This window comes from Peromyscus maniculatus, chromosome 21, assembly GCF_049852395.1.
Source record: "Peromyscus maniculatus bairdii isolate BWxNUB_F1_BW_parent chromosome 21, HU_Pman_BW_mat_3.1, whole genome shotgun sequence".
In the NCBI taxonomy this organism is placed as follows: Eukaryota; Metazoa; Chordata; class Mammalia; order Rodentia; family Cricetidae; genus Peromyscus; species Peromyscus maniculatus.
Window position 1 is genome coordinate 58,346,115 of NC_134872.1, and position 11,699 is coordinate 58,357,813.

Here is an 11,699-nt window from a genome sequence, read left to right on the forward strand (position 1 = left end):
CACACATACTAGACTAACCCACAAACAGTGATTATGTAAGTAGGGCAGTAAGGGCACTGGGTTGGTGGCTCTGGTCCTTAATCCCTGCATTGTGGAGGAAGAGATGGGTGGATCTCTGTGTGATTGAGACCAGCCTGATGTACATAGTAAGTTCCAGGACAGCCAGACCTATGTAGAGAGACCTGGTCTCCAAGGAAACAAGATGAAACAAAAAAGAAACAAACAGATGTAGCACCCACCAAGGACCTTCCTGATCCGGCACATTTGTCCCTCATTTATTTTTCCTTTTTGTTTTTTGAGACAGAGTTTCTCTGTGTAGCTCTGGAGCCTGTACTGGAACTCACTCTGTAGCCCAGGCTGGCCTCGAACTCACAGAAATCCACTTGCCTCTGCCTCCCAAGTGCTGGGATTAAAGGCGTGCACCAACACCACTTGGACCTCATCTACTTTTCTAGTTGATATTCCGGAGACTTCCTCAAGCACCTTTAAGATTACCTAGAAGAAATTCAATATTCCTGGGCACTAATGATGACCTCACTGTAGTAAAAGACTAAGCCAACAGCTGATTGGTTGGATTAACAGGAGAAATTTAGGGAAGAATCCTTTACCCTAAGGTGTATCAAGGGCTTGGCTTTAGGAGTGAGTATATAAGCCAGAGCCTGGGCCATTCTTCACAACTACATTGGACCGTCAGCTGCTTGGACTTGCCTTATTCTGAAGTAAGAGAGCACTTGAGATGGAAATGGATGGTGTCAACAAGAATGCCTGGTGGACATTGCCTGAAAACTTTGATGTCCCACTTGTGACATTCATAGATGAAGCCCAGGGAGAGCACATATTTGGTAGGTGGCCTTTCCTATGTCCTCTTCCCCCTTTTCATGGTTCTCCAATCTTCTCCTTTTATGCAGTCTATCCCAGATTCCCTGTTGTTGTGTGACACCGTTTTTGGGGAGATGTGGGCGAATATGTACTATTGGAGAAATTATTTTGGCCACTCCACGTAGTTAAAAGGATATTTATTTAATGGTGTAACTCACAAATTAAGTAATAGGTAGGTCGCAGGGTCTGGGGAAGGTGTATTGCAGTCCAGCAGTGTTCTCCGGAGCTTTGCACAGTCCACCTTCACCGTTCAGCGTCCTTGCACAGAGAGAGTTCACAGAGAGAGCGCTGGCCCATCCAGGTCTCTGGTCTCCAGGTGCCCCCCCCCTGGCCCCACCTCGTAGGTGTGACAGTTGCCAGAGTCTCAATGGGGGTTGGACCTTCCAGATCCAAGCTGGAATGGCTACCCACTACAATGTACTCACCCCAGAGAGGGAGCCCAAAACAGCAAAGAAAACCATCAGTGAAACTTGGTGAACCAATGAGATTTTGGGGTTCCTTAGGGGTAGGAGTGAGGGGTTACCACAGGAGCAGAAATGACACCAAACAGCTGTGTCACTGAAGCCTACCCAGCCTGGGTGACAGCCCACAGAAGCTGGGGAACCTGGATCACACTGAACAGCCAGCAGGCAACTCAACATGCTCTTGGGTGATCTTTCCCAGGGGCTCAGCTGGTCTCTGCTTCTTTCAGACTTGATGGACTGTGATTTTTCCATAGCTCTCTCTGTCTGCCTCAGCCTGACTACTGACAGTCTTTACTGCTTACCTACCCTTTTTGTTTTGTCTTTTTGAGACAGAGTTTCTTTGTGTAGCCTTAAATATCCTGGAATCTGCTCTGTAGGTGAAGGTATCACCCTGCCTCTGCCTCCTTAGTGCAGGGATTAAAGGTTGGTTTGACCACTTCTGGATTTGCTTAAGTACACTTGGTGAGGTCAGATCCTTTTGAAGCTGATCAATTTTGAGGGACTTCCAGAACTTGCTTGTTTGTTCTGTCTTAGGGGCTTTCCTGAAGGATGGAGTGTATTCCTGCCCCGGTTCTTAAACATTTTGTTTGATTTTTGCTTTTGTATTTTGAGATAGTGCCTCTCTATATAGTCCTGTGTGGCCTGACCTAGCTTTATAATCAAGGCTGCCCTTGACCTCACAAGGATGTGTCTGTCTGTGCTCTGAGTGCCAGCAAAAATGGAGTGCACCACCATGTCCGCCACACCCTGTTCTTCTATCTCGTCTTCAACATCCACTCTCTTTCCAGCTTCACTCAGAACAGGTTTTAATCTTGGAGGTAACTGCCACCCAATACCTGCCTCCTCACATACACCCAGTGCTAGTGGCTTATAAATCCTTTTGTTGTATGTTCTGTGTTCAGGTCATTTAGACTTATACCTCAGTCGAATCCAGTTACACAGCAACACCCTCATTCAAATGGAGAGGTGGTTTACAGCCTCAGGCCAGACTCGAGTCACTGTGGTTGGACCACTCAGAGCAAAGCGGTGGTTGATGGATATGATTCGGAGTGTGGGGAGCCAGCAAGCTTACCACCAGGCCCGAGGTAGGTGACTTTGACAGATATGCCCTTGAGGGTTGACTGCCTGACAGATAATAGTTGTATGGCACCATAAATTCTGATTGAGCCTCTCAGGACTGTGGGAATCCAGATGCTCCTCAAAGTCCAACATAAGGGAAATAGTTTTAGGTTATAGCCATGTACATTTCCTGAAGTCTCTTAGATCCTGGGGAGGTATGAATAGATCACCTGGGTGGGCCTGGGCTTGTCTGAATTCTTCCTCTATCATGTCCCCAAGGAAATCTTGGTTCCTAGTCCTTAGCCTCACTTTACCTTTGTTCCACATTCTCTCCCTAGGTGAAAAGATGTTGCATCGCGTCCAGAACCAACCACTGACCTATGCTGACTTGTATGCCACTTTCAGTATGCTGGCATACATATGTGGCCTGATTTTCTATATCATTTTTCGTTTCTGACCTGGCTCTCCTCAGCTATCTTACATTGATCCACCTAGCTCTGCCTCTCGAGTGCTAGGATTAAAGGAGTTTGCCACCACTGCCAGGCTCATATTTACTATATTTTACAGAGAAAGTACTTTAGTGTTGAAAATATCCTTGGACTTTTAATTTATAACCTGTTTTTATGTTCAAGGTTTCTGTGTATTATTTCTCCTGCAGTTGTACATAAAATGTTCTCACATTCAAAAAACGGACAAATACTTTGAAATTGTATTACATTCAATATATTGAGAATATACAAATTTATAGGAATAAAAAGATTAGATATTACCTTATGATGGAGTAGAAAGGAATAGAGAGCAATGATTTCCTAAATACAGAATGTCTGTTTTGTGTGATGTAAAGTCCCCAAAATGGACAGTAGTGTCCAGATGTAATAACATGAATGTAATAAACAATGAATTAATGTAATTCATGAATATCATAAATATAATTATTGAATTAAACTGGGAATATGATCAATGAATACCACAAATGTAATTAATATTATGAGTGTAATTAACAAATAAAATAATTTAAAAAAATTAGATGTGAACAATGACAACCAATTCCCAAGAGCTTGTAGTTACTAATTTTTTTCTACCAAACACAAACATTTTTTGCAAGGCTGGGTGGAGAATCACACATTTAATACTAGCACTCCGAAGGCAGATTCAGGAGTATCACTCTGAGTCTGTCAATGTAATGCACCATATAAACAAACTCAAAGTAAAAAACCACATGATCATCTCACTAGATGCAGAAAAGGCATTTGACAAAATCCAACACCCCTTCATGATAAAAGTCTTGGAGCGATCAGGATTACAGGGAACATACCTAAACATAATAAAGGCAATTTACAGCAAGCCAATGGCCAACATCAAATTAAATGGAGAGAAACTCAAAGCAATTCCACTAAAATCAGGAACAAGGCAAGGCTGTCTGCTCTCCCCATACTTATTCAATATAGTACTTGAAGTTCTAGCCAGAGCAATAAGACAAGATAAGGAGATTAAGGGGATACATATTGGAAAGGAAGAAGTCAAGCTTTCCCTATTTGCAGATGACATGATAGTATACTTGAGTGACCCCAAAGATTCCACCAAGGAACTGATAAAGCTTATAAACACCTTCAGCAACATAGCAGGATACAAGATCAACTCAAAGAAATCAGTAGCCCTCCTATATACAATAGACAAACAGGCTGAGAAGGAAATCAGAGATACATCACCCTTTGCAATAGCCACAAATGACATAAAATACCTTGGGGTAACACTAACCAAGCAAGTGAAGGACCTATATGTCAAGAACTTTAAGTCCCTGAAAAAAGAAATTGAAGAAGATGTCATAAAATGGAAAGATCTCCCATGCTCATGGATAGGCAGGACCAACATAGTAAAAATGGCAATTTTACCAAAAGCAATCTACAGATTCAATGCAATCCCCATCAAAATACCAACACAATTCTTCACAGACCTGGAAAGAACAATACTCAACTTCATATGGAAAAACAAAAAACCCAGGATAGCCAAAAGAATCCTTTACAATAAAACAATCTCTGGAGGCATTACGATCCCTGACTTCAAGCTCTACTATAGAGCTACAGTAATAAAAACAGCTTGGTATTTGCATAGAAACCGACAGGTGGACAAATGGAATAGAACTGAAGACTCTGACATTAACCTGCACACCTATGAACATATAATTTCTGACAAAGAAGCCAAAAGTGTACAATGGAAAAAAGAACTCATCTTCAACAAATGGTGCTGGCATAACTGAATATCAACGTGTAAAAGGCTGCAAATAGATCCATATCTGTCACTGTGCACAAAACTTAAGTCCAAGTGGATCAAGGACCTCAACATAAATCCAGCTACTCTGAACCTGCTAGAAGAGAAAGTAGGAAGTAGTCTTGAATGCATTGGCATAGGAGATCACATCCTAAATATAACACCAGTAGCACAGACACTGAGAGAAACAATCAATCAATGGGACCTCTTGAAACTGAGAAGCTTTTGTAGAGCAAAGGATATGCTCAACAAGGCAAAGCGACAGCCTACAGAATGGGAAAAGATCTTCACCAACCCCACATCTGACAGAGGGCTGATATCCAGAATATATAAGGAACTCAAGAAATTAGACATCAAAACGACCAACCGTCCAATTAAGAAATGGGCTAGAGAACTAAACAGAGAAGTCTCAACAGAGGAAACTCAAATGCCAGAAAGACATTTAAGGAATTGCTCAACATCCCTAATCATCAGGGAAATGCAAATCAAAACAACTCTGAGATAACACCTTACACCTGTCAGAATGGCTAAGATCAAAAACACTGAAAACACCTTATGCTGAAGAGGATGTGGAACTAGGGGAACTCTCCTCCACTGCTGGCAGGAATGCAAGCTTGTACAACCACTTTGGAAATCAATATGGCGCTTTCTTAGAAAATTGGGAATCAATCTCCCCTAAGATCCAGCTATACCACTCTTGGGCATATACCCAAGAAATGCTCAATCATACCACAAGAGCACTTGCTCAGCTATGTTCATATCAGTATTGTTTGTAATAGCCAGAATTTGGAAACAACCTAGATGCCCTTCAACTGAAGAATGGATAAATAAATTATGGCACATATACACAATGGAATACTACTCAGCAGAGAAAAACAACATCATGAGTTTTGCAGGCAAATGAGTGGATGTAAAAAAACATCATCCTGAGTGAGGTAACCCTGACTCAGAAAGACAAATATGGTATGTACTCACTCATGGGAGGATACTAGAGGTGGAACAAGGATGACTGGACTGCTACTCACATCACCAGGGAGGCTACCTGGAAAAGAGGACCCCTAGAAAGACATGATGATGGCCCAATGAAGGAGAAATGGCTGAGATCTACATGAACAACCTGGACATGAGTGGGAGTAATGAAGGGCGAAGGTCGAGGGAAAGAGATCCTGTGGGAGCAGGAGATCCCAGCTGGATCAAGAACAGAGAGGGAGAACAAGGAATAGGAGACCACAGTAAATGAAAACCACATGAGAAAAGGAAGAAACAGAGTGCTAGAGAGGCCCCCACAGATGTCCACAAAGATACCCCCACAATAGACCGCTGGCAATGGTCGAGAGACAGCCAGAGCTGACCTACTCTGGTGATGGGATGGCCAAACACCCTAATAGTCATGCCAAAAACCCCATCCACGTTCTGAGGAATCTGGATGCAGAGATCCATAGCTTGGCCCCGGGTGGAGCTCCGGGAGTCCAATTATCGAGAAAGAGAAGGTTTTATATGAGCAAGAACTGTTGAAACCAAGTTTGGATAAAGCACAGGGACAAATAGCCAAATGAATGGAAACACATGAACTATGAACCAAAGGCTGAAGGGCCCCCAACTGGACCAGGCCTTCTGAATAGATCTCTGAAGTTTTCGAAGGCCACCTGGCCAAACATCCTAATTGTCATGCTAGAAACCCCATCCAATGACTGAGGGAACCGGATGCAGAGATTCACGGTCAGGCCCCAGGTGGAGCTCTAGGAGTCCAATTGGTGAGAAAGAGGAGCGTTTGTATGAGTGAGAATTGTTGAGACCAAGGTTGGAAAAAGCACAGGGACAAATATACAAACAAAAGGAAACACATGAACTATGAACCAATAGCTGAAGAGCCCCCAACTGAATCAGACCCTCCTGATAAATAAGACAGTTGATTAGCTTGATCTGCTTGGGAGGCATCCAGACAGTGGGACTGGGTCCTGTCCTCAGTACATGAATTGGTAGTTTGGAACCTGGGGCTTATACAGGGACACTTGGCTCAGCCTGGGAGGAGGGGACTGGACCTGCCTGGACTGAATCTCCCAGGTTGAACTCAATCCTTGGAGGAGATGGGAATGGGGGGTGGGCTGGGTGGAAGGCAGGGGGTGGGGTGGGGTGGGAGGCGGAGAACAAGGGAATCTGTGGCTGATATGTAAAATTAAATTTAATAAATTTAAAAAATTTAAAAAATATATAAAAAATTTAAAATATATAAAACAATGGAAAATATAGAATGTGGAGAGGAATGATGAGCCCCTAGTTCCCCCTTTTCACTTTAAGAAAATATTTGGTTTTTTTTAATAGTTCAAATTTTTCTTTTTCTTTTTCAGTTTTCTTTTTCTTTTTTCTTTTTTGAATTAATTAATTCATTTAAATTAATTAATTAATTTATTTTTCTATTATCAGCTTGATACAGTATAAATTCTTATCCTAATAGTGAAATGTTTCATTGGGGTTTGCTCAGTAATTGAGTAAAACCAAAACTTATTATAAGCCACAGTCATCCTAGAGTCCCCCCATGCTATATATATAGCCTCCATGGTTCTGTGGGTTGCAGTCTGATTGTTCTTTGCTTTATATCTAGAATCCACTCATGAGTGAATACATACCATATTTGTCCTTCTGGGTTTGGGTTACTTCATTCAGGATGATTTTTTCTAGTTCCATCCATTTGCCTGCAAATTTCATGCTTTCATTGTTTTTCTCTGCTGAGTAGTACTCCATTGTGTATTGTACCACATTTTCTTAATCCATTCTTCAGTTGAAAGGCATCTATGTTGTTTCCAGGTTCTGGCTGTTACAAATAGTGCTGCTATGAACATAGTTGAGCATGTTTCTTTGGGGTATGATTGAGCATCCTTTGGGTATATGCCCAAGAGTGATATGACTGGGTCTTAAGGTAGCTCGAGTCCCAATTTTCTGAGAAACCATCATACTGATTTCCATAGTGGTTCTACAAACTTGCATTCCCACCAAGAGTAGAGAAGTGTTGCCTTTGCTCCACATCCTCTCCAACATAGACTGTCACTGTTTTTGATCATAGCCATTCTGAGGTGTAAGGTGGTATCTCAGAATCATTTTGATTTGCATTTCTTGGATGATTAAGGATGTTGAGCATTTCTTTAAACGTCTTTCAGCCATTTGTGATTCTTATTTTGTGAATTCTCTGTTTAGCTCTATAGCCCATTTTTTAATTGGAATGTTCAGTATTTTGATGTCTACTTTCTTGAGTTCTTGGTATCCTGTGTAGATCAATCCTCTGTCTGATGTGGAGTTGGTGTAAATCTTTTCCCATTCTGTAGGCTGTCTTTTTGTCTTATTGACCGTGTCTTTTGCCCTGCAAAAGCTTCTCAGTTTCAAGAGGTCCCATTTATTAATTGTTGTGCTCAGTGTTTGTGCTGTTGGTGTTATATTTAGGAAGTGATCTCTGGTGCCAATGCGTTCAAGAGTACTTCCTATTTTCTCTTCTATTAAGTTTAGTGTAATTGGATTTATGTTGAGGTCTTTGATCCACTTGGACTTGAGTTCTGTGCATGGTGACCGATGTTGATCTATTAGTAATCTTTTACATATTGACAGCCAGTTTTGCCAGCACTATTTGTTGAAGATACTTTCTTTTTTTTTTTCCATTGTATAGTTTGGCTTCTTTGTCAAAAATCAGATATTCATATGTGCATGGATTAATGTCAAGGTCTTCATTTCGATTCTATTTGTCTGTTTGTCGGTTTTTATACCAGTACCAAGCTGTTTTTATACTATACATCTATAGTAGAGCTTGAGGTCAGGGATGGTGATGTCTAGAGAGGTTGCTTTATCATACAGGATTCTTTTAGCTATCCTGGGTCTTTTGTTTTTCCATATGAAGTTGAGTATTTTTCTTTCCAATCTGTGAAGAATTGTGTTGGGATTTTGATGGAGATTGCATTGAATCTGTAGATTGCACTGGTAAGATTGCCATTTTTACTATGTTAATCCTACCTATCCATGATCATGGGAGATCCTTCCATTTTCTGATATCTTCTTCAATTTCTTTCTTTAGAGATTTAAATTCTCATCAAAAAGGTCCTTCACTTGTTTAGTTAGTGTTATCCCAAGGTGTTTTATATTATTTGTGGCTATTGTAAAGGGTGATGTTTCTCTGACTTCTTTCTCAGCCCTTTTATCATTTGTGTATAGGAGGGCTACTGATTTTTTTGAGTTGATCTTGTATCCTGCCACTTTATTGAAGGAGCTTATCAGCTGTAGGATATCCCTGTGTTGGAGACCGACTCTGGACAGTGGTGTCTTGAACCTTGTGTTACCTGCCACGATTTATCAAGCCTCGTGTAAATAGGAGGCTTTTAGTCTAACCTAGGAATGTAGGATTAAATAAACCTCTTTAAATCAGCTAGCTGCAGGGGCCTGGGACCAAAGCGACCTCCTGCTGACCCTCCTTAGGAATTTTCTTTGTCCTCTCCTCACTCCTGCTCCCCCTCCCTACCTGAAGCCCTGTTTATAAGCTCTAACACCAGTCAATAAACTGAGGCCTTGACGCAACTCAGACTGCTTTGTCTTTCTTCACGCGCTTGGTCTCCTTTCCCTCTCGCCCCCCATTGATTCACAGGTGGTCCCTCCTCGAGACCCTCGAATAACCTGGCCTGCTGGACGGGTCATCCCTGGTAGAATTTTTTGGGTCACTTATGTATACTATCATATCATCTACAAATAGTGAAAGTTTGACTTCTTCCATTCCAATTTGTATCCCTTTGATCTCCTTTTGTTGTCTTATTGCTCTAGCTAGAACTTCAAGTACTGTATTGAAAAGATATGGGGGGAGTGGACAGTCTTGTCTTGTTTGTGATTTTAGTGATATCACTTTGAGTTTCTCTCCATTTAATTTGATGTTGGCTGTTGGCTTGCTATAAATTGCCTTTATTATGTTAAGAATGTTCCTTGTATTCCTGATCTCTCTACGACCTTTATCATGAAGGGGTGTTGGATTTTGTCAAAGGCTTTTCAGCATCTAATGACATGATCATGTGTTTTTTTTTCTTTCAGTTTGTTTATATGGTGTATTACATTGACAGATTTTTGTATGTTGAACCATCCTTGAATCCCTGGGATGAAACCTACTTGGTCATGATGGATAATTTTTTTGATGATTCTTGGATTTTGTTTGCCAATATTTTTTTGAGAATTCTTGCATCAATGTTCATGGGGGAGATTGGTCTGTAATTCTCTTTCTTTGTTGCGTCTTTGTGTGGTTTGGGTATCAGGGTAATTGTAGCCTCATAAAAAGAGTTTGGTAGTATTCCTTCTGTTTCTATTGTGTGGAACAATATGACGAGTATTGGTATTAGTTCTTTGAAAATCTGGTAGAATTTTCCACTGAAAGCGTCTGGTCCTGGGCTTTTTTTTTTTTTTTTTTTTTTTTTGGTTTGGAGACTTTTGATGACTGTTTCTATTTCTCTAGGGGTTATTGGTCTATTTAAATGGTTTATCTGGTCTTGATTTAACTTTGGCCTGTGGTATCTATCCAGAAAATTATCCATTTCTTCCAGATTTTCCAATTTTGTGGAGTACAGGTTTTTGAAGTCTGACCTGCTGATTCTCTGGATTTCCTCATTGTCTGTTGTTATATTTCCCATTTCATTTCTGATTTTGTTAATTTGGGTGCTCTCTTTTTGCCTTTTGGTTAATTTGGCTAGGGGTATGTTTATCTTGTTGATTTTTTCAAAGAATCAACTCTTTGTTTCATTGATTTTTTTTATATTGTCTCTTGGTTTCTATTTCGTTGATTTCAGCCCTCGATTTTATTAATTCCTGGCATCTATTTCTCCTGGGTCAGTTTGTTTCTTTTTGTTCTAGAACTTTCAGTTGTGCTGTTAATTCAGTGGTATGAGATTTCTCTATCTTCTTTATATGTGTGTGCTTTTAGAGCCAGGAATTTTCCTCTTAGCACTGCTTTCATAGTGTCCCATAAGTTTGTGTATGTTGTACTTTCATTTTCATTGAATTCTAGGAAATCTTTGATTTCTTTCTTTATTTCTTCCTTGACCCATTGATGTTTCAGGTGGGCATTATTCACTTTCCATGAGATTGCAAGCTTTCTATAATTTTTTTGTTGTTGTTGAATCTAACTTTAAGGCATGGTAGTCTGATAAGATACAGGAGGTTATTCCAATGTTTTTGTATCTGTTGAGATTTCTTTTGTGACCAAGCATGTAGTCAATTTTTGAAAAGGTTCCATGGGGTGCAGAGAAGAAGGTATATTCTTTTGTGTTAGGATGAAATGTTCTGTAGGTATTAAGTCCATTTGAGTCATAACATCTGCTAGGTCCTTTATTTCTTTGTTAAGTTTCAGTCTGGTAGAACTGACCTTTGGTGAGAGTGGTGTGTTGAAATAACCCATTACTAATGTGTGGGGTTTGATGTGTGTTTTAAGCTTTAGTAATGTTTCTTTTATGAATGTGGGTGCCTTTGTATTTGGGGCATAAATGTTCAGAATAGAGACTTCATCTTGGTTGATGGTTCCTGTGACAAATATGTAATGTCCATCCTGAACTCTTTCGAATGATTTTAGTTTGAAGTCTATTTTATTAGATATTAGGATAGCTAGACCAGCTTGATTCTGAGGTCCATTTGCTTGGAAAGCCTTATCCCAGCCCTTAATTCTGAGGTAGCGTCTGTCTTTCAAGTTAAGATGTGTTTCTTTAACTTCAAAGTTTAAAATCTTTATTCCTAGCACTCAGGAGGCAGAATCAGGAGGATCCCTGTGAGATCCAGTACAGCAAGACCTACATTAGAGAGACCTTGTCTAAAATGAAATGAAACAAACAAACAGAGTTAAATAGAAAGAAAAAGAAATTATCTTGGTCAAGATGGTAGGCATTGCTACAAATAATGCCTCATTAGACTGAGCCCTGAGAAATCAGTAACTTGCCAGAGATGACCAAGCATTAGTAAAAGCTGCATTATAATAAGCAGGCCATCTTTACAATTTTGCTTCAAACATCCAGGCACATAGATGCT

The 11,699-nt window shown here is 40.4% G+C and overlaps 1 protein-coding gene across 1 annotated transcript; it reads left to right on the top strand.

The window, feature by feature from the left end:
- The first annotated feature begins 742 nt into the window (after nucleotides 1–742).
- Nucleotides 743–2,859, top strand: LOC143269879 (KH homology domain-containing protein 1-like). The gene is made up of 3 exons (XM_076557100.1): nucleotides 743–842; nucleotides 2,246–2,428; nucleotides 2,741–2,859. Exons 1-3 carry the CDS (start codon nucleotides 743–745, stop codon nucleotides 2,857–2,859), a joined length of 402 nt encoding a protein of 133 aa, XP_076413215.1.
- The last annotated feature ends 8,840 nt before the right edge of the window (nucleotides 2,860–11,699 follow it).